This window comes from Miniopterus schreibersii (genome assembly GCF_964146895.1).
Source record: "Miniopterus schreibersii genome assembly, chromosome: 11".
NCBI lineage: Eukaryota > Metazoa > Chordata > Mammalia > Chiroptera > Miniopteridae > Miniopterus > Miniopterus schreibersii.
Genome location: NC_138111.1, coordinates 27,083,978 through 27,108,896, shown reverse-complemented (window position 1 = coordinate 27,108,896; position 24,919 = coordinate 27,083,978). Strand labels below are relative to the sequence as shown.

General features: G+C 47.2%; 3 protein-coding genes across 9 annotated transcripts in view; 1 reads left to right on the top strand and 2 right to left on the bottom strand.

The window, feature by feature from the left end:
- GBA2 (glucosylceramidase beta 2) overlaps positions 1–6,400 on the bottom strand; it is a 12,273-nt gene extending 5,873 nt beyond the window's left edge. The window contains exons 1-3 of one of the 2 annotated variants that reach the window (XM_081152421.1): positions 5,645–6,400; positions 1,957–2,048; positions 1,545–1,660 (exon numbers count right to left, since the gene is read on the bottom strand). In XM_081152421.1, coding sequence (XP_081008547.1) covers positions 1,545–1,660; positions 1,957–2,048; positions 5,645–5,979 — 543 coding nt within the window. In that variant the 5' untranslated portion in view covers positions 5,980–6,400. The remainder of the gene's footprint in view (positions 1–1,544; positions 1,661–1,956; positions 2,049–5,644) is intronic. The other variant, XM_081152422.1, reaches the window with a different exon arrangement.
- RGP1 (RGP1 homolog, RAB6A GEF complex partner 1) lies at positions 6,351–24,919 on the top strand. Of its 6 annotated transcripts, none has more exons than XR_013999930.1 (10): positions 6,351–6,633; positions 6,997–7,131; positions 7,710–7,846; positions 8,134–8,217; positions 8,311–8,460; positions 8,724–8,870; positions 9,080–9,207; positions 9,408–9,597; positions 10,098–10,381; positions 22,094–24,919. XR_013999930.1 is itself a non-coding variant. In XM_081152424.1 (9 exons), exons 2-9 carry the CDS (start codon positions 7,016–7,018, stop codon positions 10,319–10,321), a joined length of 1,176 nt encoding a protein of 391 aa, XP_081008550.1. In that variant the 5' UTR covers positions 6,351–6,633; positions 6,997–7,015; the 3' UTR covers positions 10,322–10,491. The 6 variants fall into 6 exon arrangements, 3 of the variants coding, with proteins under 3 accessions (XP_081008550.1, XP_081008551.1, XP_081008549.1); XR_013999931.1 differs by lacking the exon at positions 22,094–24,919 and adding an exon at positions 12,512–12,596; XR_013999932.1 differs by lacking the exon at positions 22,094–24,919 and adding an exon at positions 11,021–11,086.
- MSMP (microseminoprotein, prostate associated) lies at positions 10,547–11,656 on the bottom strand (the record flags this gene model as incomplete). The annotated part of the gene is made up of 3 exons (XM_081152437.1): positions 11,435–11,656; positions 11,101–11,209; positions 10,547–10,727 (listed from the first exon to the last, which is right to left on the bottom strand). Exons 1-3 carry the CDS (start codon positions 11,562–11,564, stop codon positions 10,547–10,549), a joined length of 420 nt encoding a protein of 139 aa, XP_081008563.1. The 5' UTR covers positions 11,565–11,656.

The window sequence follows — 24,919 nt, the reverse complement described above, 5'->3', positions numbered from 1 at the left end:
CAGCAGTGTCCCTTTTTTCTTAGTGTACTATCCGTCCCTCTCATTCTGGCATTGATGTGGTCTCACAGTCTCCATTTTCTCAAAGTCCTGTTCCCTTAATACAAATTTAAGCTTCGCCGTGGCCGGGTGGCTCAGTTGGTTGGAGTGTAAAAAGGTTGTGGGTTCAATTCCCGGTCAGGGCACATACCTAGGTTTCGGGTTCAGTCCCTGGTTGGGGCATGTATGAGAGGCAACCGATCAATGTTTCTCTCTCACATAGATGGTTTTCTTTCTCTCCCTTCCTCTCTCTCTAAAAGATCAATAAAAGCATATCCTTGGGTGAGGATTAAAAAAACCATTAAGCCTCTGGAGGTTGGGGCTCTGAGGGGTTGATATCTCTTCCCTTGGTTCAAAGTAGGCCTGATATTTTTAAACATATCTATAAAGTAGTTTTTTTGTTTCTGTAATAGTAGATAATGGTTAAGACCATGAGCTTTTAACCACAGAGGGAACTGGTTCTGAATCCCAGTGCTTCCTTTACCAACCATATGATCTTGGGCATGTTACTAAACCTCTTTAGATCTTAGTTTCCTCATCTATAAATGAGCATAATAATGACACTTACCTTGTAGGATTGTCTTTAAATATTAAATATTACACAAAAATCCCAGCACATGTTAAGCATGCAATAATTACTTTAACTGTAGAGTCACCATTCTGGAGGGCATTCCCCTTGGGATACCTGAGGAATGAGCCAGAGAGGAAGCTTGGGACCATTGGGCAGGGCTGGTAAATCTAGCTAGGAAGGGCGCTGTCATTAATTGAACTCAAGGTCTGCTAGTCATTTCTCCTTTGAAGATGAGCTGAGGCTGGAGGCATCCCTCAGACAGGAAATAGGAACTTGGTGGACAACTCAACATGGGAGGTCACTAGAGAGAGATGATGAAAAGTAGATCACATGCCTCTGGCAAGCTTAGGCTCACGTGTGATGAAGGAACAGGGAAAAGAAGCAAAGCTTCAGAAAAGGGAAGGAGGCTAGAGATCTATGCCTGGGTGAGGAAGGGCTTCCCAGGCCCTCAGCCAGACAGAAGAGTGATCACCAGCAGAGGAGCTAACCTCTGCTTGAAGGCTGGCAAATCAGGGTGAGCAGTCGGTGCTCTATGTGCAGCTGTTTTCCCCATGCATTTGTAGACTGGTTTTATTTTCCCTTCTGGTCCTACCACATGTTCTTCCAACCAGGTGAAGTGATCTGGGGATTCTCTGCACTCTCTGTGGCTGAGTTCTGGCTCAGCTAGTGGAGCTGGGGCAGCAAGGAAGTAGGAGGCATTATTAGAGAAATGGAGGGCACAGAGGTGCCAGGGCTCTTTACTCTTTCAAGGAGCATGTGTTCTGTGAGGGTCTCATTCCTATAGTACATAGGGCTAGGCACACAGAAAGCATCCTGAAAGGACGTATTGGACTGAATCATGTACACATCTACCTACCACATCCTACACTAGCCAAGAGGCCCTTCCTGGCCTGGGAAGGTACTGTCTTGGCCCTCTCCTCCACTGCCTGGCTCTTACTTGGTCAGCAATGACTGTCCGGTGCTGGTACATTCCAGGATTAAGCTGCCAACGACAGAACTGGCCTCTCCAGCCTCGGGTGATAGTGCCTCCCCCGATGCCACCCAAAGGACAACCTAGAGAGAGAATCAGGATAGTTACTGAGGTAATGGGGGAAGGAAAACAAGCCCATTTCTCACCTTTTAGACTATAAAGATGGGTTCCTCTAAAAATCATGGGAATATGAAATCAATATGTTATACACCTTAAATTATACAATGTTATATGTCAATTATAAATAAAGCTGGGGGGAAAAACTCTAGGGGGTGGGGGCAGTAAAGCTTGCCTAAGCTAGAAGCATCATTGCCTAGCTCCATGCCCTCTCTGGAGGTTGGGCCCTCTATGAACAGGGCAGAACTGGGATGAGGCTCACCATAGATTTGTCTCAGGGGTACACAGTTGATGAGGTCAATGAAAGGTTTCTTCTTCTCCACCTGAGTCTTCTGGTACCACCACTGCAAGTACCTGAGGAGCACGAGGCAATGTGAATGAAAGGGGTTGTGGGTGTTGCCTCCTGGGCCGCAGTCACCTACCTCTTGACACCCAGCTGTGATTTCTTATTAAATGTTCCAGGGATCCAACACCTTTGCTTCCCAAATGTCTCCCCTCAACTTCTCTACAGTTAAAGGTGCCCTCATTTTTCCAGTCACCCCAGCTCACAATGTGGGACTGTCTTTGTTTCTCCTCACTGTTTTCCTTGGGAGCTTTCTGGTCTTTCCTCACCTCTAACTCCACTGCTACTGTTTTAGCTTACCCCAGCAGCTTTTGTCTCAGGTGTTGAAAGGCCAATTATGGTTTCTAAACTGTAAGCTTTGTGATTCTGCTTTCTCATAATATCCCAGTAAAGTCTTCAAAAAACCCTCAAAGTTTTCCTGGGCTTGTCACAGCTCTATGTCCCACAGGAAAATGATTGTTTGGGATTCAATGACATCTGTCCTAGATCATTTTCCAATTTTACTTTCTACAAATTCCAATTCAGGGTGGGTCCTCACTAAGCAACCCCTGCCCTGAGAGACTCTCCCAATTCTACTCTCCTTCCTACCCAGCCATTTTATACCCACTATCCAAGCACAACACATTTAACCATGTAATTGTGTAAGTAACCCTTCTGAGCCTCAGTTTCCTCATCTACAAAATGGGGATACCTCCTGCCCTACCTACCTCATGGAATGAGCAAATGACATAATAGATAGGAAGGACATAAAGGGGAATACCTGTGTCAAGTATGATCATTACTTGTACATACACTATCTCAATTTCCAATCAGACACTGTCGTTATTTCTGCGTTCCTCATGTGAGTCTGACATACTGTTAAGTTCCTTGGGGAAAGGGACAGTGACAAAGACTAGTTGATTATTATCCATAGCTTCAAGCACAGGCAGGGCACATGGGCTAGTCAATAAATATTTGCTGAATTTACATATGATTGTACAAACAGTGGAGCATAAGAGAGATGAACACGGACAGGAGCAAGGAGAGAAGAAATGTGCTTCAGGAATAGGGAGGTATGTTCTGGGGGTAGGAGGAAAGGAAGGGAAGACAAAGGATGAGATGATGGGAAGGTAGGAGATCTTCCCTACCAGCTTAGAGGAAACTGGACTTTGAAACTAGAGGCCAGAAAGGATTGGTGAAGGGAAAGAGGAATGCAGTGGGGATTAGGGCAGCGATGGGGAAATGCAAGGTATGAGGATAGGTAGAACAAAGGAATATCTAGCATAGAAGTGGCACTCAATAAATATTTACTGAATGAATGGACTCTGGAAAGGAGAGCAATCAAAATTGAGTTCTTATCACACTGAGGCCAAGAAAACTCTGTCTTGCTGGAGCTCTTTAAAAAGAAAGAAAGAAACAAACAAAATATATATATATATGTATGTGTGCATATATATATATTTTGTTTGTTTGTTTATATATATATATATATATATATACGCACACATACATATATATATATATATATATATATCTTTATTGATTTCAGAGAGAGGAAGGGAGAAGGAGACAGAAACATCAATGATGAGAGAATCAATCTTTGACCGGCTGCCTCCTGCACTCCCCCTACTGGGGATCCAGCCGGCAACCCAGGCATGTGCCCTGACCGGGAATTGAACCGTGATCTCCTGGATCATAGGTTGATGCTCAACTGTTGAGCCACACTGTCCAGGCTGGAGCTCCTGATTAGAGTATCCTTAGTTCAGCTTTCTTTTAGAGTCTGCCTTTCTCCCACTCCCTTAATTTAGCAGTTGGCCATTCTTCATTTATTTGGCCTTCCTCATAATTTCAGCCCCAACTTAAGAATTATCATTCAGAATTCTTCCTTGTCTCACTCCTGCTTTCTCCTCAGTACAGGACCTCATCCCATTCCAAAAGCCCTGTGTCAATGGCCACCACCCTATCCTGGTATTGGGAAGCCAAGGTCCAGGGGGCTGAGCATAGCTTCAGGCTTCTATGACTCAGCTCATACATAGGGAGAGAGGGGCTAGGATACCCACCTCTCCTTTTTTCTTAATCCTCACCTAAGGATATGTTTTTATTGATTTTTAGAGAGAGAGGAAGGGGAGGAGAGAGAGAGAGGGAGGGAGGGAGAAACATCAATGTAAGAGAGAAACACTGATCAGTTGCCTCCCATAAGTGCCCCAATTAGGTATGTGTCCTGACCGGGAATGTTTCAAACCTGCAACCTTTTGGTGTATGGGATGATACTCCAACCAACACAGCCACCCGGCCAGGACCCCACCTGTTCTTGACTTCAATGTCCCCACCACATGCACCCCAGTGTGCTTCTCTTAGCAACCTAGCCCTATTTTGACACAAAGATTAGGCTGGGTAAGTTTCAGAAGCAGCCTGGAGGGCGAGGCCCTTCCCACTGCCCAGGGCTGGAGTTAGGTAAACGGACTCCTCAGTCCCACAGTACTGACTGAGAAAGGGAAGTACCCCTTTATTTATTTACTTTTAAATCCTCACCCTAGGATATGTCTTTTCATTGATTCTAAAGAGAGAGAAAGGGAGAGGGAGAGAGAAACATCGATATGAGAAACATCTATAGGTTGACTCTCATGCATGCGCCGACTGAGAATCGAACCTGAGACCTGGTGCATGCTGATGATGCTCTAACCACTGAGCAACACAGGCCAGGGTAGGGAAGGATCCCTTTAAAGGCTGTCAGGGCTGGGTTTCCCAACCTTTATGCCTCCCTGCCTGGCTCTGTGTTTACTGTATGGACTGACTCAGGATGACCTCAGGGTGATGCTTTTTGTCCTCACATCCACCTGTTCCTGCTAATAGGTCTCAGCTTCTCATCACTAGTTTTTGAACTTGGTGGGGATCTGGAGGGATCCAGAGGAGTTCTACAGCCCAGAATAAGCTCTTCGGGTGTCTGCAATCTTTGGGAGAGTGCGGAGGGAGAGGTCACCAAGGCAGGCTCGAAGACTTCCCAAGAGGTTTGGGGACACCTATGACAGTGCTGCTCTGATCAAAGGTCTTTGCTTTTTATGTCAGGACCTGTCTGAGTAGAGTGAACAGCACTTCTCATCACCCTCTCCTTAGGGTTGAGAGAGCAGGCAGGCTCTCACCGACTCCTTGGAACTAAAGCTTGATGAGTGTTGGACTGTAATGTGGTGCGCCTAAATGAGGTATAGAGAATACTCCAGATGCTCAGGAGAATCTGAGAACCACCCCGTCCCACATAAAACAACATTGTGTCAGTATCTCAGCAGCCACACTATCCTTTCCCGTCCTACCGCAAAATATAGCTAACTCCAAAGAGCAGTCTTTGGAAAAGAGGGAGTGAGAGGGAGCTTAATGAGAAAGGCTGACTGCAGCAGCCCTGATGCTTCTACTCTTTCCTGCTAAAAAGACAATTTACGGGGAGTAAAAGGTTGCAAAAAGGTGCGACCTGGTCTCATTCTCCAAAATCAGGGCTCAGAATATGTTGGGGATAGGGGCCACTTGACTGGGACAAGGCACAAACCTGCTTTCTCACCCTTCCCCAACCCTGCTGGAAGTCTTGTGCTGGAACAAAGTGAAGCCTATGGTACTCTAGGCAATGGGATCTACTCACCTCAAGCCCATGCCCAGATGCTTTATCAGGTTTTTTAGGGAGATGTCATTGGCATTAAAAGGTTTCCTCTTCTCTGCAAACTCATGAGCCAAGCAGATGCGCCAGCCAAAGGAAGGCACCTGGTAGCCCTTAGCTTTACCCTCGTAGGAAGCCATCAGCTGCCCAGAGTCCTCTGGATTGCTGTAGCCCAACTCATGTTGGGATCGACTGTCCTCAGGTCTCTCGCAGTCAGTAACCTCCACAGCCTCAGTGCCTCCAGTATCTTCAGGACAATACACCTGTGGATCCCCTTTGGCACAGTTGGTCTGCTCCGAAGCTGGGACTTCGGTTCCCATGTTCCCTGGATCCTGGGTCCCCACGACCTCGATGGCCCCAGGTCCCGAGCCTTTAGATACACAGTATCTCGCCAGCCAAGTCCAGATGCGGGTGCCGATTGTTAGGTGCCGTCCTGGAGGGCCGGGCGCTGGGGAAAGCTGAGGTGAGCAGGTGTCTCTGTTGACCCCGGGAACTGTTGCTGCAGCTGCGGCGGAGGCGACAGCAATGATGCCGCCTTGGGCTCCCCGTCAGTAGTCTCTCTCGGTCCTGGGCGGGAAGGGTCGGGCCTCGTCGTCATTGGGCCGCGATGATTAGCTTGCCGGGCCAAAGGGCGACTACTGGGCCTGCGGAGAGGGGAGGAGCCCGGGGAACCGGCCCGCAAGGCACCGCCCCCGGGACCGGCCTGGGAGCTCGCGGCAGCCTCCGCCTGGTCCCCGGGCCGCGGCACCAGGTCCCCCAGGGTTGGGCACCGGCCGATGTCTGGGGCGGCGCCCGCGCCCAGGTGCCAGGCCGTGGGAAGGTGACCCAAGGCGGCGGGACTCGAGCCGCTTCCGGTCGGGCCAGCCGGGCGCTTCCGGCAGGAAGGGGCTCGGTCCCGGGAGGGGGCTGAAGGGAAGTCCCGCCTCTGCCGCGGACGCCGCGACGCACCGGGCAGGGTCTGGGAGGGGCGACAGGTGAGGGCCTGGGTGTGCCGAGACCCCCAGTTTCCACCTTTCGAGGTGCCCGGCCTGGGGGCGCGAGATGACTAGTGCCCGGGGTCTGGGCCTGGAAAGTGGAACCTTGAGGGAGGGGGGCAGAGGCCGTGCTGGGGGTTCAGGGGGGTAGGGGACTAACCCGGCACTCAGAGAGGGGCGGGCGTCTGGGACCCGCGGTGACGCCCTCCCCCTATGCAGCTGCCCCCCCGTACCCCCCCCCCCACCTCCCCGCCCCCCAGTGCAGGCGTTTCCCTCTGACACTCTGGTCCCTACCCCCAGGCTCCACTCGGACACCCCTCCCTGCCCTGGCACTGACTTCTGGCCCCCTTTGTTTCCTTCTAGGTCCCATTCCGGAGCTGCCATGATTGAAGTGGTAGCAGAGCTGAGCCGAGGTCCTGTGTTTCTGGCGGGGGAGGCGCTGGAGTGTGTGGTGACTGTCACCAACCCCCTGCCCCCCACGGCCACTTCTGCATCCAGGTGGGAATGCTGGTTCGGAGGACGGTGGTCTTTGTGGGAGGAGGCCTGGTATCCATAGCGCTAAGCCAGATCTCAGGTCGTCCTGTAGCTACACCACCACCTTCCTGCGCATTGTGCTGTCATTGCAGGAAAGGGCTGGTGAACAGATGTGGTAGACATAACCCTCCACTCCCCTTTTCTCCCTTCCCCCCCATTCTCTTTTAGCCACAGTATACTTCTCTTTGTTTAGCAGTCTCTTTTTCTTTTTCTTTTCATTGAATTTATTGGGGTGACATTGGCTGATAAAATTATATAGGTTTCAAGTATACAATTTTGTAATACATCATCTGTATATTGTGTAGTGTGTTCACTACCCACAGTCTTCCGTCACCATTTATCCCCTCTTTACCCTCTTCTGCCTTCCCCTGACCCCCCTTTCACTCTGGTAATAATGGTTTCTTTTTGCGGTTCTGGATTTCCTGATCCCTAAGACAGCCACCTAACCATGTTGGTCTCTAGACAGTGTGGTAGGGAGTTTGGGAGAGCATTGGTGAGGTCAGGAACTCCCTCTCTGATGCCTCCTTTACTTCCTCCCATAGTGAGGCTCTGGCCTGGGCCAGTGCCCAGATCCACTGTCAGTTCCATGCCAGTGAGAGTCGAGTAGCACTGCCTCCCCCAGACTCCAATCAGCCAGATGTTCAGCCTGAGAGCCAGACTGTCTTTCTGCCACACCGAGGTTAGAGACGGGACATTTGCCTTTGGTGGGAATGGAGTAATTTTCACCAGAGGGTGAAATTTTTAAGTTGTCCAGTGGGTCATTATAGTCTCAGTGACTTGGGGATATGGGGGGATTGTAATTGTTACTTGGGGGTGTAAGATTGTTGCTATCTCACAGCAAGAAAAGAGGGGTAGCTTACTGTAGGCTGCCATTTGTTAGCAGTACTTACTACCCACACTTGCTGTGCTAGCCTCGTCCAGTACTGGACACTAGAGTAATTAAACTGTAGTCTTTATCTCTTTTAGGTGAGAGGGGTCAGTGTATCCTTTCCACTCCACCAAAAATCCTATTCTGTGACCTGAGGCTAGACCCTGGAGAGTCCAAATCATGTAAGTGACTGTCTCCCACTCCTCCCAAGATTCCTGGAGGGAGGACTTCTGGCTGGCTGCCTCTGGCTGCCCTGACTACTACTTCCCAACCAGACTCCTACAGTGAAGTGCTGCCCGTAGAGGGACCACCCTCCTTTCGAGGTCAGTCAGTTAAGTATGTCTACAAACTGACCATTGGCTGCCAGCGTGTCAACTCACCCATCACTTTACTCAGGGTCCCTCTGAGGGTTCTTGTGCTAACTGGTAAGTAAGGGTTCCTGGAGGGAAGGGCTAGGGAAGACCCTCACCAAAGCAGAAATAATATTGAGAGAGCTTGTGAGCGGGAGGGAAGCTTCCTGGTCTTAGTGAAGGCGTGTGTGGGTTGTGGAAGGGGGGTTCTGGAGAAGGGATTTAGTGTGCACCTCAGCCACGGCTCCCCTACCTCCAGCCCCCTCAGGTTTGAGGAGCCTAACCTCTCCTCTTACGTCTGTTCCCTCCCAGCGCTCCTCTGCTCGTTCTCTCTCTAGGCCTTCAAGATGTCCGGTTCCCCCAGGATGAGGCTGTGGCCCCCTCCAGTCCGTTCTTGGAGGAGGATGAAGGTGGGAGGAAGGATTCACGGCCGGCGGAGCTGGCTGGGGAGCGCCTCATGGCTGCCACGTCCTGCCGCAGCCTCCGTGAGAGCCCTTTGAAACTGCCCTGTCCCATCCTCCCCTCTCGGTGTTCCCATCTCAGAGCAGGTTCTCCTAACTGCCATATGCTTCTGAGGGTCCACCGACATCTCACCCCAGATTCTAAAGAAAAGCCCTACCTTTTGGCCTCTGGCTCCCAGCCCTAGACATTCTCCAGTGTGGACTCCAGGCTTACACTGTCCCGTTTTCCCCAGATCTATACAATATCAGTGATGGCCGAGGAAAAGTTGGGACATTTGGCATCTTCAAATCTGTATACAGACTTGGCGAGGATGTGGTGGGGACCTTAAACCTAGGGGAAGGAACTGTAGCTTGTTTGCAGGTGAGAAGGGAGAGGGGCTTTTGGGGTGCTGGGCCTGAAGGGCTAGGGTAGGAGAAGGGCCTGCATAAAGAGGGGTAGTATGTAGAAGTGGATGGTGGGGTCACTCAGGGTCTTGGTAAAGCAGATTGAGGTTGGGCTGCCCTGTCACCTAGAGTCAGCAGTTCCCAATGCCTGCTAGCACACATTTTTCTTGCTCCCAGTTTTCAGTAAGCTTGCAGACCGAGGAGCGTGTACAGCCTGAGTACCAGCGGCGCCGTGGGGCAGGGGGTACGCCCTCTGTGTCCCATGTGACTCATGCCCGACACCAGGAGTCCTGCCTACATACAACCAGAACCAGCTTCTCTCTCCCCATCCCTCTCAGCTCCACCCCAGGCTTCTGCACAGCCATTGGTGAGACCCTGACCATTATCGGAGGTGGGGAGAGAGAGTAAAATATTGTGCTTGGGTACAGTGTAATGGATCCTGATTCCTAACAGACTCACAGACATACCCACATCCAGCTTCTGATCCTTAATACTTTATTAACTCCTCAACCTGTTTCCTAGATGCACTGACCCCTAAACTCTTAACAGCTTTGCAGATCTTCTTTACCCATTTTTACTGGGACCCTGTGATTCACTGATCTCAGATTCCCCAGCACCTGTACTTCAGGCTCCCAAGTCTTGACTGCCTCACACTTGGGTTATTAGGTTCTTGACACTGCTATTCTTATTGTCATGTTGATGGTTAACACACTAGGTTTCTTCGGAGAAACCCTTGATCCTAGCTCCCTGTCCCGAGACTTCTCCCTCTCTTCCCGAATATAGGTTTTTGTTCATTTGCTAACTTCACCCCGTCATTGGCTTTTACTTCTGGCTTCTAACGCCTCTGCCTATGTCTTTTTTCCACAGTGTCCCTGAAGTGGCGATTGCATTTTGAATTTGTAACATCCCGAGAACCAGGTTTGGTGCTCCTACCTCCTGTGGAGCAGCCAGAGCCTGTCACCTGGACAGGGCCTGAGCAAGTGCCTGTAGACACCTTCAGCTGGGACCTCCCCATCAAGGTGCTGCCTACAAGCCCGACCCTGGCCTCATATGCAGCCCCAGGCCCCAGCACCAGCACCATAACCATCTGAAACTGGCCCACCACAGCACTACTTTCTTCAGGATACTGAGAGCTCAGCACCTGGACTCTAGTAGGGCCCATTTTTTCCACCTGGGGCCCAATGGCACGGACAATAAGAAGCAGGCTTTCAGCTGTAGCATTAATTTATTTATTCAGAATAAATTGGCAGCTGCTAGTGGTTTCCCTGGAAGTGGCAGCAGCAGTGGGCAGTCAGCAGAAGGGTGATCAATTGAGTTTAGCTGGAGTGGGGAGCAGGAGCCCCAGGAACAGGGGTGTTAGCTGAGCCCCACTCTGGGTCAGGCCCTCCTCCTTTGCAGGGCAGCCGAGGGTCAGATTTTTGTACCAGGGAAAATTGGCAGGTTCCTGCCTCTTGTCGTACCTCACACTCAGCAGGGAAGTCGATGGGATGCTGGGACCTGGGGACCCAAAGGATGGGGAAGGAGTTAGCACAGTGAGGGCCACCATTATTCCCTCCCCATATTCCCTCTCTTCCAGCATTCCTCCCATATCTTCCCTTAGTGCCCCTTTGGTCCCCCTAACTAAATTCTCACCTACCATAGATGGAGTTTTTCATTTCATAGCAGGAATATTTCCCCCTAGATCCACCCCTCCCTCCCTCACTTTGTAGCCTAAAGCCTTCTCTCTCACACTCTTGTTGGTACCTTGAAGTTCGGCCAGCCTCATACTGCTATTCTATTCATTCTAACAGGACAGAATCTAGTCATGCCCTGGCCACCTCTCAGTCACTCACATCAGAGCCATTCTCTCTGGCCATTTTTGGTCACTCACGTGTCACAGCAGCCCACACCGACAGGATGCAGACAGGTGCAGTGGAAACAATCCTTGCGGAGCCAAGACTCACCCAGGGTAAAATATTTCCCTTCATAGTGGCAGGGGGCTAGGGAAGAACAGGAAATGTTAGTGTGTAGGGGAGCCGTGGCGGCAGATGGAATCACCCTGGAGTAGGAGAGAGTTAAGTGCACACTGTGCCCATATTTAATCTCTCCTGTTTCCGAGCTGGAGGGAGTCCTGGTATTCTGATACAGGGTCATCTCTAAGCCCTGCTCCTCCCAGTGAATGCCCTCTGCTTCTCGCCCTTTCCTAATGCCTCACCCAGCTTTACCTTGAGCTTGAAAGTAGCATTTGCTGTGGACTCCTGGGTGCTGAAGGAGCAGAGATATCACCAAGCAGATGATCCCCCAGCCTCCCAAGATCCCCTTAGCCTGTCCAGCCCAGAGCATCCTTAGGGCCATTTCGGTAGCACAGCCCTTTTGGACCCTTCTCGTCTTCTGTTCAGGCTACTCAGGTCTTGTCTCCTTGGCTTTTCTTTGTTTCTCTCCTTGAGTCTTAGTTTCTGTCTTTTCCCTTGGGCTCCTGTCTCACACCATCTCCGTGCCCTCTGCTCTCACAGGCTTGGAGATGTTTATAAAGTGAGGACCCTGGCCCCCTGCTGAGTAGAGCTGGAAAAGCTGTAACTCTGTTTCCTGGGGTGAGGGCATGAAAACAAGAGGTCCAGCTTTAACAAGCTGTGAGAGCTGATTCATGCCCCTGCACAGCTAGGGGGAGGGAGGTGGCCATGGAAGGGGCACTGGACTGGGCACTCCCCCAGCAAGGAGGTGGGAGGGGTGAGGGCCCCCAAGTGGTCCCCAGATCTCTTCTCTGACCTGGAGAGAAGGAAGCATTCCACCATCTCCCACCCCACCCCACCCCACAATACCACACACACTCTCTCCAGGGGTGGATATGCTGGGATCCCTGCCTGGACCGGAGGGAGGCATTTCCTGGGGATGGCTAATCCTGTGCCCCAGCCAAACCGAGGAGCTGCTGTAGGGTGCGACGGCCAGAGGCTCCAGGAGAGCAAACAGGCACCTGGAGTGGAGAATGTTTCTCTCAGACCCTAGGACAGGGTCTCCCTGAAGTATCCTAGAGACATGGCTGCCCCTCAGAGATGGGGGTGACGGGGTGGGGTGTCTCTTTTCCACAGGCATCCAGAGATGGCTTATCCATCGTTCATCACCCAAACATACAGCAGATACACGATCTCTCCCTATGGGGATGGTTCTTTCAAAGAGGAACATCTCTTAAATGCTCTAATGTTATGAATCATTCCAGTTTCCCAGAGGTACTCCTCTTTCTTGTACACTGTGGAATGAGGATTTAGGAATTTATCCTTTGACGTCCTCTTTTGGGTTTCCTGCAGGTTGTGGAGAGCCCCAAGATGGGTGACTAAGAGCAGAGGTTGCAGAGTCAGACTACTTGGATTCACATCCTGACTCCACTTAAGAGCTATGTGACTTTGGGCAAGTTACTTCACCTCTCTAAACTGGTTTCCTTATCTATAAGTTGGGATAGCAACACTCATAGGGTTGTTAAGAGGATTAAGCTAGTAGCGCATGTTGTCTGTCCCTAGCACATAGCCCTCAGAAAAGATTAGCTACTGAGGTTGGTGCTAGAGCTCGGAGACAAAATGGGTCCATACTCCTTTTAACGACATTGAGCTCCAGCTATCTCCTGGCATAGACCTCTGTCCCTTTCACACATGCTCCACATCATCCCACCGCCTCCTTCAAAAACTAGCTCCAGAGTATTTTGATTTTGGTCCTTGTAGTCTAGAAATCCTAAGTGTTTGGTCTGAGAAACAGTGTTGCTGATAAGACTTTTTCCTAGGCCAGTACCTCTCTTCCACCCTGGGAAGAGAGAGCATTTTCTTACCCTCCCAGCTTACTTAGGACCCCTGCTTTTTCTCATGGATTTTTACCCATTTCTTCCCTTTCTCACTCATGCAAACTCTCAAGTTCTCCTTTCTGATCAGTCGAATGCTGGCTGTCTCTTCAATACTAATGGCCCCTGGCTAACCTAGATTTCTTTCATTTTTCTGCACTCCAGAGACCTCTGTTCCAGGTATTCTCCTCCTACCTACAGGGCCAATCACTTTGGCATGTATTTTATTTTTCCTTCTAAGTCTCCAGTTCCATTTACTCCCAAGACTCCCACTCCCTGTCATCCAGTGGATCCGATACAACCCCTCTGGCTGACTTTTGTAGAGGGCTACCCTGCCTCTCACCCTTTCACCTTCAGAAACAATTCCTCAGCCCACCTCAAACTTCGTCTGTTCTCTTCCAAGGAGACAGCATAAGTGGAGGGAGATGCAGACTACCGCACATTCAGCCTAGTCAGGTCTGATACCCTTTCCCTTTAGAGGAGTGCCAAGAGGCAGAAGAGAACTCAGGGTTGAAGCAGGGTGCCCTGATGAAGGCTGACGTGGGGAGGCATGGCCCTGAACTGCTCTCTGGGCTGGAGCAGGTGGGTCAGAAGCCCTGCCACATGGGCCCCGAAAGCCCTGTTAGTGGTCAGTAGCTGTGCCGCAGCCTTTCTGTGGGAAGTACACTAGCTGACACCTGAAGTCTGGACCATAGACTACCTCGTGTTCCTGCATCCTGGAGCCAACCCAATAGGGGGTGGACACTAGAGGGGGAGCTAGAAAGCCTGAAGGTGGTGGTGGTGCTAGAAGGCAAAGGGGGCCTAGTGGGGATTGGGACTGATGTGAGGCAATGGGGACAGAAGTGAGAACTGTCTGTAATGAAGACGAGGTAGGAGTAGGGGGCTTCTGGGAAGAAAGGTTGCGGCTGAGCCAAGATCCCTTTTCCAGAAATTGGGGAGCGGCGGGGAGGTGTTGGTCGAACCCACTTGAATGCCTGGGGGAGTGGGGGGTTTGCGTGCGCGCGCGTCTGTAGCTTCTCGGGGTGAGGGCCCAGCTTCTGAATGAGCAAGTGTGTGTGTAGGGGTGTCAGTGGTTAGGGCTCAACCCCGTGATTCCTGCGGCCTTGGAGATGCCAGTTGCGGGGGCCGTCTCGGTTGGCGCGGGGGCGTTTGGCGGGCGCCGCCAGCGCGGGGACAGAAAACATCCGCCGGAGGCCCGGCTGGGCAGCGCTCCAGCGGTGCCGGGCAGGTGCGTGCTGCTAAGGAAGTGAGCGCATTCCGGTCCCCCAGCCGCCGGCCAGCCCTCGGGTGAGTCACCGCTGACCCCCACCGCCTTGGCCGGATAGGAGGGATTGGCTGCGGCGGCGGGGAGATTTGGGGAACAGGAGCTCCAGAGGGGCGCCGGGCAGGCTCGGGGAAGCACCGGGAGGGTGGTGGGAGCACCTGGGAGAGTTGGGGATGGGGGAGGGGTGTGCTGAGTGGTCCAGGTCCTGGTTTTGCCCCAGGTGAGAAAGACCTCATAGAGGCAGAAGGCAGAGCTTGTTCCTGAAAGGAGGCAGGCAGGAGCGAGCCGCCGGGAGGACGTCGTGGAACAGGGAGAAGGCCCTCGCGTGGGGAGGGAAAGGGGCCCGGGCAAAACGGAGAGTCCGAGTTTGGGAGGCTCAGAAAGGGGAGGGGGTCGCAGGGCTGCGGAGACCACAATGAGGACTGGGGGGCGGGCTGCAGGACCGTACCTCGCCAGTGTAGGCCTTGGCCAACCAGAGCCTGCAGGCAGGAGACTCCTGTCCGGTAGGAAGGTGGAGATGGCCAACCCCTAGAGATAAGATCGGTCCAGAGGCCTGTGCACTGGGACCGTGAAGAGTAGGCGTAAGGAGTAGGGGGAGTTAGGGTTATTCGGGTACAGTTGTGGCTAGGTCATTAAAGGCTTTGAATGCCAGGTGTAAGGAATTTGGATTTGGTCTCTGAGCAGGAAGAGTAGTGAGTGAGTAGGCAAGATTATCTGTGTCTTGCACTGCTGCCTGCCATTCAGTCTCTGTAAGGAAAAAAAGAGTCACTTGCTACTTTTTGTAGTCATATAAAGTTGCATGACTACACTTTATCAATTTAATTCCGTTGAATTTTTTTAATTGAAAAATTTGATTCAGTATTTGACTTAAAATCCAAAGTGAGGCTATCAAGATTAGTTACATAGCGTTGATTCTTTTCCTTTGTCTTGCCTCCGTTTTTCCCTTATTGATTTGACTGAACTCTGTGTTGTTAATGTCCCTGTTTTCTGTATTAGTAGCATCGTACATCTAGTTTTCCTCTCCTTCATATTATGGTCTTTATTTTTAACCTTAATTTTTTTCTGTTCTGCTCTTTAACCTGCCCTATGTATTCTTGATCTAGGTAAAATATTTCTTGGAATGGAGGCATTGGGCTACAGTATACAAAGACAAGCAACTAAGTTTTACCATATATGTTAGGTTACATACTATCTTCTGTGGATTTGTATGTAGCTGCAAAGTTTATATATTTACCCTGTGGCTGATAAAGAGAGAAAGCTAAAGCTGTTTTATTCACAACGGTATTTCTATAGCATAGCAATTTGTAAGTCCAATTTCTCTTCTAAAACCAGCTCTAAAATGGTATTTGGTACTTGTCTCAGAAACTCACTCTAATTCTATTATTATCTTTATAATTTATGTTGTCTTGGGCCAATGGCAATTATAAGGGTTAGGATCTTTATAATTTATTTTAAAGATCCTTAAACCCTGCAGTTGCCTTTGGCCCCAAACAAGAAAATCTGGGTCAGTTAATTAAAAAAAAAATTCCTACTTTGGGCCCAGTTGCTTTCTCCTGTGCTGTTTCAGCTCCAGCCCTACCTTATTCCCAGTGGCCTTTGCCTTCATTCCTTCTTTGCTCTGCTGGGCATCTTTAGAGGAAAACTTCACACCAACTTCCTCTACTATAAATTCTCCCTCCCCTCAACTCAACACTTCTCTTTGCCAACATACACCACTGCTTCTTCATTGAATTTTATTATTTTTTTAAGCTCACAGCCCTTTCTGGCTCTTCTCCATCTTTAACACTCTCTTGTTGAAATCTTCTCTTTTTTCTTCTTTCCCTTGGGAAGACCTCAGATTTTTAAAAGGTTGTACTTTCTTAATTCTGCTTGATCCACTTCTGTCTTCTATCCCCTTTTTCCCATTCTGGACTGTTTGTAAACTCTATTATACTTGCAAGGCTTCAGCCTTCTTTTTGTGATTAAACATTCTTCTAGATATAGAAAAGATACTTATGTTTCCATTATTTTTCCTACAAGAAAAAAAAGTTTTCAAATTCACATGTACTTCAGTCTCTTCTTCCCACATTCTGCATCCAGAAGCATGACATGCCATTATTGTAAAGTCCACTTAAGCCTGGTGTAGGACTAGGCACTGTGTAGTGGACTTCATAATCTTAGTGTCAGATTCCTAAATGCTTATCAAAAGTAGATATTATCACGTGTGTGCATAAATGTTCTCATGTTCATACACACACACACAGACTAAAATGCACAGATTATAGAACCATAAGTCAATATAGGAGTATGAATATGGCCCTTACTGGCATGGTTCAGTGGTTAGTGTCAGCCTGAGCACCGAAGGGTTGTGGCTTCGATTGCCGGTCAAGGGCACGTGTCTGGGTTGCAGGTTCAGGGTGCCTGTGGGAGGCAACCAGTCAATGTGTGTCTCTCTCCTCTCCCTCCCTTTCACTCACTCTAAAAATCAGTGGAAAAAATATCCTCAGGTGAAGATTTAGCAGCAACAAAAAAAAGAACATGAATATGTATTTAGTATATTACATTATATTATAATCAGGCCAAATGTATTTTGGGGTGGAAGATGAGGATGGATCAGTTTATAGGTGGGATAGAAGTTTAAGAGAGCATCGTTTGGCATTCTGTATAGACTGGGTAGGGCTGAGAGGAGAGCCATTGCTGTGAGGATGAAGAGACCTCGTGAAAGAGGCTGTTTCAGGAGCTGAGAGAGACTTGTAAGGCTGTGGTGAATGGCAGGTGGATGGGATGGAGGGGCCAGAGTTTCAATAACATACAATTGCTATACCCGAACAGCCCAATAGTCTCTCTGGCAGAGAATAGAAAAGATTTTATGGTTGTAGTTTTGATTTCAGTTATAGTTAAGTTTTCATTAATAATCCACATTGAAGTTTTCCTACCTCATCTCTTCCCACTGGAACCATTCTCACCAGATTTTTCTGGTTTTTTGTTTTTTTCCCTTGCATTCATGAGGGCCCTTACCACCAATAAATACCTCCCCCCACCCAGTTTTGACTAAATTCCCTGTCTATTTGCTTTTATTTTTCCTGCCTGCTCCACAATCTGCTTAATGCAGTAGTAACTTTTAAAATTCCATTTATGAGACACTTTTATCTCATTTGTAAATTGCTTTTTTTAAAATTATAGACTCAGAACTAGATAGGCAGAAGGCATGTAGTTCTTGTTCCTGAAAGATGATCGATAGGCTTTGCTTGACTGTCTCTACTGAAGGGGATGGATTACCTCCTCCTGCAGGGGAGGCTGCCAGTTCCCCTGTTGTCTGGCTTTAGTTCTTAGATAGTTATTAAGCTGAAATCTGTCTTGCTATAACATCTCATATTTCCCCTTAGTTTTGCCCTTTGAAACAATATGGAAGAAATCTACTTCTTTTTCAGTGTGGCAGCTCTTTAAAGATTTGAAAAGGGTTTGGTTTTGTTAGCTTATTTGTCTAAGTTCTTTTTAAAAGAAATTTTTTTTTTTTCTTTTTACTCCAGCACTGTTGAGTAGAACTTTCTGCAATGGTGGAAATGTTCTTTACCTGTCCTGTCTCATCATTAGCCACCAGCCACTTGGGGCTATTGAACACTGTACGTTTCTAAGCGTGACTAAGAAACAGGATTCTAATTCTACTTAATTTTAGTTAATTTAAATTTAAATAGCCTGATGAGGCGAGTAACTCTTGTGTTAGCTCTAAAAACTCTGTGACTTAGTACCTTGTCACATGGCTGTCTTTTGGCTGTTCTAAAACGTCTTATGGTCACCTCAGACACGGAAAACATGTGTAACTGGGCTCTTGATCTGTTTGGAAGCCAGTTTTACATGTTGTCACAACTGAGAAAAAACCCAAACTCAACTCCAAAGAGTCCTGATAGTAATGTCAGTTTTTATGGAAGATTTCTTAGAAAGGGGAGAAGATGAAGGTTTTATCTCATCCATAACTCAAAGCAAAAGTTCAAAAACTTTCTCATTTAATCTCTCTCTTTCCCTAAGAGAAAGGGTCCCGAAAGTCCCTTTCCTGACAGTGGCTGCTAAATCTCTCCCTTCTCTTTTCTTTCTCACAAACCGCTTTCCTCCTCCTCTTTGCGCCCCAGTCCATTGTCTCAGCACCACTCCCGCCCTCTTCCCCTCTGAGGAGAGTTCTTCGGTGTGCTCATGTTTCTCCAGCTCCTCTCCCCTTCATTAGCTCTGCTCAGGAAAACCAAGGAACTTCTTCTGGACCCATCTTTCTTGGGTGTGATTGGGGCTAGAAGATCACAAATAACAGCTTTTTCCTTTCTCACATAATTCTTGACCTCCTAGGAGTCCTCTCATATTCTTTTCTTAGCATTCTTTCCAGGAGTTTCTCTAACATCTTTTCATTCCAGATCTATGCTTGACAAATCCTAAAGCTAATTCTTCACAGTTCCTTTATCCATTTGTCTTTCATTTTTTTTGGTTTTGCTTCAATGTTAATTTTAATAAGTTTATCGCCTCTTTACCAGTCTTCTGCATGTGAGTAGGCTGTACCCGAGGAGGGAGCAGCATTCATTTCCCACTGCTGTCACCCAGTGCCTCTTCCTCCCTTGATTCCCTCACCATTGTTGTCCATACCTCCCTCCCTTTATTGTCTATTTATCTCATCTCCTCCTTATCCAGATTTTTAATAACATTCACTATTTTTAAAAAAAATTATTTTTGGGGTATCAATTTTTACAGGGGATCTCTCATAAGTCTCTGTACTGTGACATAAAACTGTGTACAGAGCATTGATTTCTGTGGATTGGGGGTGATGGGGTTGAGGGGCAGAATATCCTCTCAGTCATGGCACCACTGTTGTGGGCTGGGTAATCTCTTGTCGGGGTGTGGGGCTGTCCTGTGCAATGTTTAGCAGCATCCCCAACCTCTACCAACTAGACAGCAGAGATACCCTCTCAGTTGTGACAACCCAAAATAGCTCCAGGCATTGCCAGATGTGCCCTGGAGGGCAAAATTTCCCCACCCTCATCCCTTGTTGGGAACTACTGTTCTAGAATATCACCTCTCTGAAGTTGACAGATGGTTATACTTTTTCTCCCCAATTGTGTGTGGTTGTTTTCTAATCCTCACCTGAGGATATTTTTTTCCATTGCTTTTCAGAGAGAGTGGAAGGGAGAGAGAGAAACATGTGAAAGAGACACATTGGTTGCCTCCTGCGCGCAGCTGGAGTGGTGGCAGGGATGGAGCTTGTAACCGAGGTACGTGCCCTTGGCTGGAATTGAACCCAGGACCCTTCAGTCTGTGGGCCGACGTTCTAACCACTCAGTCAAACCAGCTAGGGCCCCAATTGTTGATTTGTTTGCTTAGCCTAGATTTTCAAAAGTGTGGTCTTTGTCTTACTTGGTAGGAGGTAGCCTCTTAAAATTGCAGGTTCCTGATCTCATCCTAGGCCAACTGAATTAGAAATGCTGGAAGTGGAATCTGGAAATCAAGTTTTTACATGACAGTACCCCCAGCCCCTACCCAAACAGGTAATTTTTATGCCCTAGGCTTGACCCTCCTGTGGCATAACTGCTGCATTACCCACATTTTTTCCCTGCAAGTCTTCCTGGTGTTCCAGCTTTGCTTCCGCTCTTGGCCTCATGATGCCAACACAAATAGGGAGGCCTCAGGTTACCAGGACAACTGGAGCACAGGAAACCGTAAAGGCTGAGCGCTCCCACAAGGAATCACAGACTGTGGCTATGCCCGCTTGCTTTCTCCTTTGGGACTCAGTCGTACTTTCTACTCCCCATTCTCGAACTACCCAAAATGGCAGATACCTAGGCCCAAGCCCCAGACCCTGATTTTGCAGACCTGGTAGTGGAATAAGGAATGGGTGGGATGAAGAATGGGGAATGAAGCTTTTTCACATTGATATTCCATGTTATGTTGGTGATCATTGAATTTTGTACTGGTAAGAATTATATTCCCCTAGGAGTTGGTAAGATTATGAGCTGTAGAGTCATTTATACTTGCTTCGTTGGACCTTGAGTCTTGGATTTCTTTGGATTCCGGGCTAGATGTTTTCACAATTTGCTTTGGGTCAAAGATTTAGCAACCTACTTCTGATACACTGGGAGCAGCTCATGTTTAGCAAGAAAAGAATAGTTAACATATAATGAATTTGGGTTCTATTTACATTTCGTTATGAAGCTAGGCATTTATTGTAAGGAATATCATCTGGTTTGATTAAGTCTTTAAACCCACGAATAAATGAAAATCTGCTTGCATTTAGATGCTTAGAAAATGTTGAATTGACCCAGACTGGAGTGGACCACCTCTGTGGAACATTCATGGCAGGTCAGAGCAAGAGAGAATCAAGGGTAATAAGGCAGACTTAATAGCTCTTTTCAAACAGTTGAGACTGTCCTGTGGAAGAGGGGTTAGATTTATTTGGTTTAGTTTCAGAGGTGGAACACAGACCTTTATTTCAGATGACAGTGATGGGAGACAGAATTTGGCTTACTAAGGAAGAACATTTGAATAGTCAGAGGACCTCAAATTGGAATGAGCTGAATTAGGCATGAATTATTTGTGACTAAATTGTTTATAAAGAGGTTAGATTACCATTTGCACAAGATTTGGATGAGATTTTGGATATTAACTTGGGTTTGGCCTATAAGCAGAAGCAGGCAAATTTATTGGAAGTCAGTTCACCCTTTCTATTATATGATTTTGTGGCAGCTATTAAAGTCATTGCTATTTTCCTAGGCACCTGTCTCTGCCAGTTTTACCCCCTTGAGTCATTAAATATTAGAGTTGGTAGTAAAGTCTTTAGAGATTTCTCAAATGTTGTTCCCTAGTCCTCTGGAGATTCTTCAAGAATGCCTCTGAGGTGGCTGAGAGGTGAAATTAAGGATAGCTGGTGCTCTGAGCCCGTTAGCCATGCTTCAACTAGAACAATCTTGCTTTTTAAAAGTTTTTTAGAAAAAAAAAAAAAAGAAGGGTCCTTTTGAAAAATAATCTTAGAGGCCCTGATATTCCAAGTTCTTCATTTTATTGACAGGCAAACTGAGATATGGAACAGGAAAGTGCCTTGCCAAAAAGTCACAGAGCTAATAAATTCAGAGTTGGAATTCAAATCTAGCTCCTCTAATTCCAGTCATTTGCTTTTTCCACTGTATTAGTCTACCTTCTTATAATTCAGTAAAAGTTTCTTTCTGTTTCACTGGCCATGGCTGTAGTCCAGAATTTTGTTTCCTCAGCACTACTACTTCCTATTAGCCACTGAACTAGTCTCCCTGCCATCCAGTCTCTCCTCCTTCTGATCTATATCACATACACTGTTGCCATGTTATTCTTCATGAAAGGTTATCTTCATCATGAGATTTCCCTGCTTACGAGCCTTCTTACTGTCTAAAAGAACTTTTCAGCCTGACACACTGTTAACATTCTTTAGGATCTTCATTGTTCAGCTGAACTGAGCCCAAATCCATCCTGTTATGGGTAATTAATGGGCCATATTATAGTGAGATTGAGCCCCACCCTACCCCTAGACTTTAACTTTAGCAGGATTTTTGCATATAGTTTTAATCAGGAATGATGAGAAGATACAAAATAAATAGACAATCAAATCTCATAAAAAGTTGCATAACAATATGTTTAATATAATCCTATTTGTAGTACACATCCATGCATTTTTAAAAACAAAAATGAGATGTATATAAGTTGTCTGGAAGAAAACACACCAAATTGGTAACAGACATTAACCCTGATAAAGTGGATTGAGAAAGGAAAGGGGATGGGGAGGAAGGGGAGACTTAAAATATTTATTTCTCCACTTAGGAGAGCCTCACAGGATGGAAGGGAAACCTATGGAACCAGGCTTGGAGCTGACAGAGAAGCAACTGCTCGACTCTCTTGCTTGGCTCCACTGCAAACCATTTCTTTACTTCTCCAATCACTCAGCTACAGAAGACAAGTCTCAGGAGACCATTTGATTGGTCAAGTTTAGATGGCTGTACCTGGATATAGGAAGAAAGCATCTGGGGGAAGGAGCCCAGAGGGAAACTCCTTGGTTTTTGTCAAGGGAGGGCAAACATTTGATTTTACTCTCCCAACAAGGCTGTACCCAAGTGGGAGAGTTAATTGCCTGAAAGGACATCCGAGTACTCTTAGCAAGGGGACATGGATGCTGGAGACTACAAAGACAAATGTCATTGAATTAATCACCTCTGCCCCCACTTCTTATCTATAGCTTCATCCTAGGTGTTCCTTTACTTTTCGCCCAACCCAAACCTTCTGGTGTGGTTTTAACACTTACTGAGGGTTGAGGGGGCCAAGAGTTGAGGGGATGGAGGTGAGGAGAGGTGTAAGGTAGGGCAGGCAGGTAGAGGGCAGTTAATCAAGTTTTACTTTGTTTTCTCCCCTTCCTGTGCTTACACAGAAAGCTTTTCCAGTGCCTGATAGTTTTTTTAAATAGGTTAATATTATTGTTTATTGATCTTAGAGGAAGGAAGGGAGAGAGAGAAAGAAGTATCAATGTAAGAGAGAAACATCCATCATTTGCCTCCCGCACATGCCCGGAACCAGGGATTGAACCCGAATCCTGGGTATGTGCCCTGACTGGGAATCAAACCCACCACCTTTTGGTGTCTGGGCACGCTCCAGCCAACTGAGCCACACTGGCCAGGCCAGTGCCTGATAGTGATCGGAATAGCTCTGGCTGGTGCGGCTTAGTGGTTGGAGCATCATCCCGTGCACTGAAGGGTCTCAGGTTTTATTCCCATTTAGGACACATACTCAGGTTGCAGTTCAGTCCCCAGCTGGGGCGTGTGTGGAACGAAGCTTCTCTCCCTCTCTCTCTCCCTCCCCCCGCTTCTTCTCTCTCTGGAATCAATGAGAAACAAAAACATATCCTTGGGTGAGAATTAAGAAGAAAAAAGTCATCGTAATAAACATTTGTAAGTCGAGTTACATCAATAAAAACCTGATAAAAACATCTGGCTATTCTAAACCTGCTCCTTGATTGTGGAGCCACTGTCCCCCTATGCCATGTAGAGTGTGGCCAGGGAGCATTTCTGCCGGTCGTGTGTGTGTGTGCGCACCTGCCAGAATACATCCAGATGATATTTTGCCTTTGGAAGGTCCAGCCCCAATCAGAATATGTACTAGAGGTGTTCTGTTTTCCCACAATGGAAATTCTTCACTTTTGAAGCATTAACTTTCTGATAAAAAAAGCTTTTTAGAAAATTCATCATAGCTTAGGTCTGATTTAAAAAAATTAAAAAAAAAATATATTGACTTCAGAGAGAGGAAAGGAGAGGGAGAGAGAGAGATAGAAACATTAATGATGAGAGAGTCATTGATCGGCTGCAGCCCACAACCCGGGCATGTGCCCTCACCGGGAATTGAACCCTGATCGCCTGGATCTTAGGTCGATGCTTAACCGCTGAGCCACGCCCGGCTAGGCTAGGTCTGATTTTTAAAAAATTAACTCGGGTTAATTATGAGAGGATGTGCAAACTCACACTCTTAACTTCTGTGAATTGGAAAACAGATTCTCTAATCTCCATTTCCTCTGGGCAGAGAATCCAGTCCTCTGGTTGGTTTGAGAAGGTTGCTGGCTCGAGGATGATCCTGTGCTACCGAGGGGCTGATTAACCTCTGTAATGATTTATTGGCTAGCCACTATTGATATCAAAAAAGACTTCAAAATTACTCCTTAACTGTTGCAAAAGAATTTTGAATTTTATTGAAATATAATTTACATACAAGACAACACACCTATTTTAAGTGTACAATTCGGTGAGTTTTGGCAGATGTTTGTACCTGTGTAACCATTTCCCCAGTCAATATATAGAAAACTGTTCCTGTCATCCCCTAAATTCCCGTTATCCTTTGCAATCAGTCTGCCCCCCACCTCCTCCACCCCAGACATTCACTTAGCAAATTTCCATCACTGTCGAGTAGTTTTGCCTGTTATAGAGCTTCATATAAATGTAATAATAGAGTATGGATTCTGTGTTTGGTTCCTTTAATTCAGCATAATATTTTTGATACTCATCCATGTTTTTGTGTATATCAATAATTCATCCCTTTTTATTGCTGAGCAGTTTTCCATTATTGGATATGCCACAGTTAGTTTATCCATTCATCTGCTGGTAGACATTTAAGTTGTTTTCCACTTTTTGGAAGCTGCTGGGAACATTTATATACATGTTGTTTTATGGACATATGTTTGTATACATAGGAGTGAAATCTTAGGTTTTATGGTAAGTGAATGTTTAACTTGAAAAGGAAAAAACCTGCCAAGCAGTTTTCCCAAGTGGCTGTACAATTTTATGCTTTACCAGCACCGTGTTGTGAGAGTTCCTGTTCCTCTGATTCCTCATCAGCACTTGGTATTACTAGTTTAAAAAAAAACAAAAATCATCCTAGTAGGTGTGTGTTGGTATCTTGTTGTGGTTTTAATTTGCATTTCCCCAGTGAGTAATAATATTGAACACCTTTTCATATGCTTATTTCCACCAATATGTCATGTTTGCTTGAGTCTATTTAAATGTTTTGTCCATTTAAAAAATTGGCTTCTTGTTATTGCATTGTAAGAGGTCTTTATGTATTCTGGGTACAGTCCTTTGTGAGAATATGAATTAAAAATATTTCTCCCCA